This window comes from Oenanthe melanoleuca, chromosome 1A (assembly GCF_029582105.1).
Source record: "Oenanthe melanoleuca isolate GR-GAL-2019-014 chromosome 1A, OMel1.0, whole genome shotgun sequence".
In the NCBI taxonomy this organism is placed as follows: domain Eukaryota; kingdom Metazoa; phylum Chordata; class Aves; order Passeriformes; family Muscicapidae; genus Oenanthe; species Oenanthe melanoleuca.
The window spans coordinates 63,593,733-63,600,661 of record NC_079334.1 but is presented as its reverse complement, the minus strand read 5'-3'; the positions used below and the strand labels follow the sequence as shown (position 1 = coordinate 63,600,661).

The 6,929-nt window shown below is 43.1% G+C and overlaps 1 protein-coding gene across 1 annotated transcript in view; it reads right to left on the bottom strand.

The window, feature by feature from the left end:
- Window positions 1–227: 227 nt before the first annotated feature.
- Window positions 228–6,929, bottom strand: part of CCDC3 (coiled-coil domain containing 3) — a 35,303-nt gene continuing 28,601 nt past the window's right edge. The window contains exon 3 of the mRNA XM_056481780.1: window positions 228–2,123. Within this exon, the coding sequence (XP_056337755.1) occupies window positions 1,848–2,123 (276 nt within the window). The 3' untranslated portion in view covers window positions 228–1,847. The remainder of the gene's footprint in view (window positions 2,124–6,929) is intronic.

The following is a 6,929-nucleotide window of genomic DNA, read 5'->3' as shown; positions in this document are numbered from 1 at the left end:
ACTTACAAGGAGAACAAAATGTTTTACTTTTTTTTTTTTTTTTTTTTTAAGGAAGACAAAGGGAGAAACAGGAAGAAAATTCAAATCTTTTCATCAAGCAAAAAAAAAATACGAGCCAAAACAAAAATATATTCAACACTGTGTTTGGAAAATCTGTAAGAACAGCAAAGGTGTAACTGTATTAATTCTATTTTCTCAGGTTTATACAAACACTTATAAAACATAAATGAATACCAGCGGGAATATTTTTATTAACAATAAATTGGAACACGAGCTTTTAATAACTATCCCAGAAAAACCAGTTCATTTATTTAAACAGTAGTTTAGAAACCAGAAAATCAAACAGTAAAATGTAATTAATTTTCTATGGATTTAAATTTTGGAGTTAAAATCTCTTGATGGCTTCTAGGGAAGCCTAAGTTCTGTAGCAATTCTCAGGAAACAGCATTGCTGACTCCAGCAGAAAACAATTCAAATTGTGGTGATGTGAGAGGTGGAGCCTTTGAAACCATTGGAGCTTGTGGAGGAGTCAGAATCTTAAGAAATGCCAATATTATTTCAAGAGGGGAAAAAAAAGTATTTCCAAAAGGAGCAAAACTGGAAGGTAACGAGAGTCAGCTTCTGTGTTCTGCTTGGACTGAAGCTCACATTTGAAAGTTGATATGGGCTTTTCCAAGTGCAGGGATAGTTTCAAGCATTAACATTATCAGCCACAGATACTGATTCCTAAACCCACACTACTTGAGCAGAAGTCAGTTTGTAAATGCCTAATAAAGGATATGATGGACTTTTCTTTTTTTACAAGGTAACCAAGAAACAGGTTTTACTTCATATTTTAAGAAATTAGACTATATCAAATGTGTAATAAAAATATTTTCTATAGGATTTTAAAATATATACATATATAAACTACCTAAATTTTTAATGCCCTGTTGATATTGATGTGGTCTCTACAGGTTTTAAGTGTAACTGAGGCTGCCCAGCAACCTCCATTCTACCTCAGACAGTGACTACAAAACTTGAAGCTTTGTCCACACTGTAACTTAAACCTGCTTGAGAATGGGATCTAAATTGCCTGGGCCTGATCCAACAACCACTTATAGATTAAGTCCACTCCTGACTGCAGGATTAGGTTTAAACACAGTCCCAAAATGATGTGGTTTCCAACCCAGTTGGCTGACCCATGACAAAGGCACCTGAGGGAGTCACTGAGAACCTTGAGGCACTTCTTGGAAAAATAAAAATTGTTGTGTATTTGATTTAGAATATTTAAGGATATATAGGGGTAGTCTTAAGACAATTTGGGTGCATCTATATTTCATGTTGCAGAGAGGCACAAACTGCCTGAGTGTCAGACACAGCCTATGCCCAGGCACTGGATGAAGACTTCAGTCAAGCTGAAGCAAGGCTGAGAGCCTGGGGCTGCAGAGGGAGCAAAGGGCATTCCTGCCTTCATCCTTCCCACTGCATCCATCTCTGGATCCCCAGCCTTGCTTGCCCAGCCCATGAGGAGGAGGTAAACTGGCAGGAAGAGCTCCTCTGCCAAATGCCTGTAGTGGCCCTGAGGGCTGGGCTGGCACTTCCATCAAAGAAAACCTTAAACTGGGGGTGGAGATGGAGGTGGGTGAGGGAGGAGAAGCACAGACAACAGTCTGGCCCTGTGTCCACTGAGAACAGCGAGGACATGGCTTTGGGCTGTGCCAAGTCCAGCTGGCATTCCTGTCCAAACTAAAGCAAGTTCAGATTCATTTTCCATGCAAGGTTTGAAGCACAGTGTGGACAAGGTCACACCCTGACCTAATGCAGACAAACTCACCGCTGCCATCGGCCTGGGCATTATCCTTGCATTATACTTTAAGGTAGGTGCCGTGGGAGTTCTCCTGCTTCAGGGAGTTAATGTAGGGGATTTGACCTCCTGCAGAGGAGAGTTTCTCACTGAGCTTTCTGTTCACCAGCTCCATGTGCCTGGAGTTTTTCCTGGCTTGCCGGAGAGACCTCTTGACTTTCTTCACGCGATCTCGCAGCTGCTTGTTGCGCTTCTCCAGCGCCGCCACCTTCTGCTGCAGCTTCTTCACCCTGTCCTCCTCCTCAAACAGGGCCTTCTGCACCGAGGAGCACATCAGCTGTGGGGACAGCAGCACGTCAGCTTCACACCAAGGGTTAGCACAGCAAGGGTTAATTCAGGCATGGCAGAAAACTCACAGCGTTTCAATAGCAGAATGATTTTTGGGGGGAGCTTTTACTTTGTTTTTATATTTTTTTAAATAAAATCCTCTCACAGATTTAGTTAAGACCCAAAAATGTAGTTCTTAATGATACTAGTGATTCAAAATTACTTTTATGAACTTTTATGTTTTGTTAAACCTGTCCAGTATGTTGAGACTACATTGAGTTTATGGAGAAAGGCTACCCAAATTCTGGTATTAAACTGGAGTTTGGGTCAAGGGGTGTCCATTTTGGAAAACTCTAGTTTTGATTCAGCTCAGCAGCCCTTCAGAAACCCCAGACTAAGACAAGAGCCTGCCCTTTGCTTTTATGTCAACATGTGAAATAAGGAAGCAAACACAGAATTGGTTCTTTTGCCTTTCCAAGAACAGAGGTGTCTTAACACCTCATGATATTGGCTTGTTTAAGACAAAACCCTAGAGGGTAAATCTCAGCAGTCCCTAGGAGAATCCACAATCCCATGAATTTAACAGAAGTTATTATTTAGGGGATAATTGCCTAAAAACTGCCCCTCCCACTCTACCCTACACAACTTACTGCAGTATTGCCCCCTGAAGGGACATCAGGTTCTTGATGTTCACTCATGCCAGTGGCTCTTAGGAAATAAAAAAGAGAGGTGGTTTCAAAGGTGCTGCCCCCAGGCCATCACTAGAAGAAGAGCTCACAGGGCATTTTCAAATCCTGGGCTGGGTGATTGTACAGTTGCAAAACATCTGGTGGACAAATCTACTTCCTCATCCTGGGATGACCCAAAAGATCTCTCCTATCTCATGGGTATGTTTATGGTCTCACTTGTTTCCTGTTTGTAGGTGCAGTAACAGGAGTGGGATGACAAACACCAGCTACAAGGGCTGCTGAGTAGTTTCAATGCAAAAGAGTTCAGTTCCCAACACACAGCCTCACCTGGGATGGGATTCAGCTGCCTTCTCTTAAGCAGCTAAAAGTGAGGCTCAGGTCTGGGCTCCTCTCTTTGCATTTTCCCTGTAATATCTGCAGAGACACCCTTACAGGTGCTGATGTGCACCTCATAGGACAGAGGAGGAATCACCCTCTGAACACAACCCTCTCCTTTTACTGACCACAAAGACACCAAGTTCCATTTTTTCCTACCTGAAACACATTTTCCAGGCAGAAAAAGAGGAGGTAACTGGAGCTCAAGGACAGCTCCACCAAAAAGTTTCTAATTTAGAAAAGTTTCTAATTTAGAAGACCCACATCAAAATCAATTTCTCCTCAGGTGCCTCCTGCTTCTTTTTTTTTCCCTACAAAACACATCCTGAGATATTTTATTGTGAATGTGGGAATTTCATCTTGCTGCACTGCAGTGCTGCACAGTGTATTCTGCTGGATTTATCTTCTAAATACATCTAGAAATTTTTCTATGTGTGTCAAGCACTCCTGGAGTCTGGATGGGCTTTCTCTGGCAGAGCATTTGGAACAGACAGGGAATCTAAATAAACAAGTAAATCCTGACTGTGATGATGAAGGATTACATGTTTCTTTCCATCTTACTTTGTAGTATTTTCAACAACTGAAAGTTGGGTAGGGAGCCTGCCTTGATGAATAACATTTCATTTGCTTTGGAAACCCCCAGCAGTGGGAAACTATGGCCAGTCAACACAAACACAGCAACTGCTTCCACTCCCTTGGAAGCTCTTGTTCCTTGTGCAAAAGCACTGTGGGGTTTTGCTATATGGCAAATTCTTGTCCCAACTGTTCTCTCTTTTATAAATGCGTGCTAGTGAGATGGGGAGCTCACAGATAAAGGGCCAGAAATTGTGTTGAAAAGGAGAGAGTTTGGTTTTGATCACAGTTCATTCCAAGAGCTCTTTGAAAATAGCCAGCACATCTTGGCTTTTGTGTTTGCCAAACCCTTGCAAAACCTCAAGCAGAACACTTCTTGAATTTAAATCCCCGTAAAGAAGGACACTGAGTTAGGGAAATGTGTTTGTTGGGAAGACATGAGGTGGAAACTCTACTTCACGAGAGATTTCCTGCATTTTCCCTGGATGCAGTGGCAGGCATGGCCCATGCCAGAGTCCAGTGCAGAGGAACAAACAATTCATGCAGCTGAAGTGGGAGGTTGTGTGAACCCAACCCCATTTCTTCTGCCTGGCTGGCTGATGGGGAATAGCAGACATCAGGGATAGTATTATCCTCATCCCAGATACATTCCCAAACATTTTGAGGTTTGTCAGCAGAAGTAGACCTGCTTTTCAGAGCCACTCAAACTTCTCAAACACCATCAAAAAGCTAACCAGCTCATTTGCTTATACTGCATTTCTACAGTCTTCACTGAAACACACTGTTCAGTGCTTAAATTATCTGGAGATATCCAGAGACATCACGGGAACAGCACAGTTCTAAACTGAGGTACTATCTGACATGCACAGCTTTGTTTGCCAGCAGGGTGGGAAGAGCCCAGCTTGATAACTGGATGCCTGCCTGCAACTGCAAGACTACAGCTGGAAAATAAACACTTTGTTCCTTCTACATGGGGAAAAATAATAAGGTAGAGTCCTCTCATTCTCACTGGCTGGTTACAAACAGCATTTTTCACAGGACTCTGCAGTGGGGATGATGATGATGATGTTTGAGTGCTGCCCTTGCTGTTACTGCTGGGGCTGTGATTCACCTGGCTGCCACCAAGTTATCCTTAAACTGGTGCTGAGAACTCTGTAACTGTGACAGCTGTGAGCTCAGCACAGCCTGGACAACCAACCCAGCTGCTGAACAAGCTGGTGAGAAGTTAACCAGGCCAAGATGCTACTTGGATGTTTGGGAAATGAAAAGAAGGACTAGGAAATGGCTCCTTAGGCAAACCTTATAGGTAATTTTCCAATTCCTTTCAAAATTTGAATTTCCTGATGACCCATAATTCAGAAGAGTTGTTTGATCTGAAGATCTGTCTGCATGTCTGCTTGTTGCACAGTTTTGCTAGGAAGGCATCCTCAGCAGTGGTACACTCAGGTTCAGAGCAACACCAGATAAAATGAGAAAGGTGACAAAAGAACCATACAGATCCTGAGGATTTATCCCAGCCAGCCTACAGCTGTGAAACTGCATATTAAATATATTTGAGTATTTGTCTGAGAAACTGTATCACAAATATTTCACCATATCTAGGAGATTTACAAAATCTGCCAAATAAATCAGCAATGCAACAAATAGAATAGAATCACAGAATCACTGAGGTTGTAAAAGAACTACAAGTTCATCCAGTCCCATCATTAACCTAACATACTGATTTTGGAGCCTCACATTATAGGCATGCAAACCCCTTACCAAACACCCTGAACTGATATATATATATATACATATATATATATACACACACACACTTTTCTTATTGACAGACACACATCTGCCTTCTACAAGCTTGATTTGAGTGGCATGGGATAAAGGTGCCATGGATAAGGGTGTGATGGGAGTGTTTATCCACCACAAAATGTCCATAATTGGTTGAAATCAGTGTTACAGAACTCAAGTCACTCAAAACCCAGCAGTGGCACCCAAGTCTTACTCTTCACCTAACCCAAGAGAGAGATTTTTACTCCCAGCTATCTCCTCGTGCATGCTCCTTATGGCAACACTGCTAAAAAACACTGGACTCCACTATCTAAAAGTCTTTCCAGTGGGAGTGACTGTGTTGCATGGAAAGAAAGACAAGGAATAAAAGAATAGTGGGAGAGGTCTGGCAGAGGGGAGTATTGGGTTTGGGATGGAGTGACTTAACCTCCAGTTACTGGGATTTTTCAGCCAAGACTAACACTTCTGCTGAAGTGTGGAAAAGTCCCTGTCAGCACTTTTAAAGCATCATGTTGGGTGAAGTGGTAGGGACATGGCAGTGCTGGGTTTGACCACCTTTGCTTGCTGCAAGAACAGCACTTTCAGAGGTACAGAATTAGGACCCCAAGGATATATCCAACATCACTGGCATTAATGGAGGTGAGCTGGGATTTCACCCTAGGATCTCATGAATCAGCAAGATGCATAGGACCTGGATGGAGAAAGAAATTGTTGTAGCTGTTGTTACCTTGCTGAATGCTGGGTCAGCATTTGCCACAGGAAATGTAATGTTTGTAGCACAACTTTCTGGTTCATTCAAAATATTAGAGATGGGGATTTCTTTGGGGTATGAAGCACTGCCTATAGGAAGCCTCTGCCAGGCTACACCCACCCCAAGGCGTCTCAGCATTGTTTTTCTTCTTCATTTCATTCCTCACTAAAAGCAGATTTTCTCTTTCAGCTCCTTAGATGCAGCCAGTCAGGGGAAGTCATCTTCCCCAACAATCATCAGAGAGGAATGGGCAATCCTGGAGGAGATATCTTGCCTACCTTAGACACTTCCCTTCAGTGGACCACCTGTGGAGACTCCTGCCTAGATAACTATCTCAGACTGGGATGGATCTCATAGTGAATCCCATCAAATGACATCTGAATGGCACTGGCTGCCCAGGGCAGGCTGCAAGGGCAGAACACAGATCATTTTCTTGGGAGTTTGGAGAAACTTGTCCTGGAAACAGACCCAAATCCATGTCCATGGGCACTTGGGGGTCTTTAAAAAGTGTTTTGTATTGATCTGCATCAAGCCACTGCTTGGTGTGAAGGTATCTGAGCTGCAGGCGGCTCTCATCTGCAGTGGGTGTTGCTGGCATCCATTTCCAAACCCCACACTTCCCCCTCAAACTCACAGCCCTTAC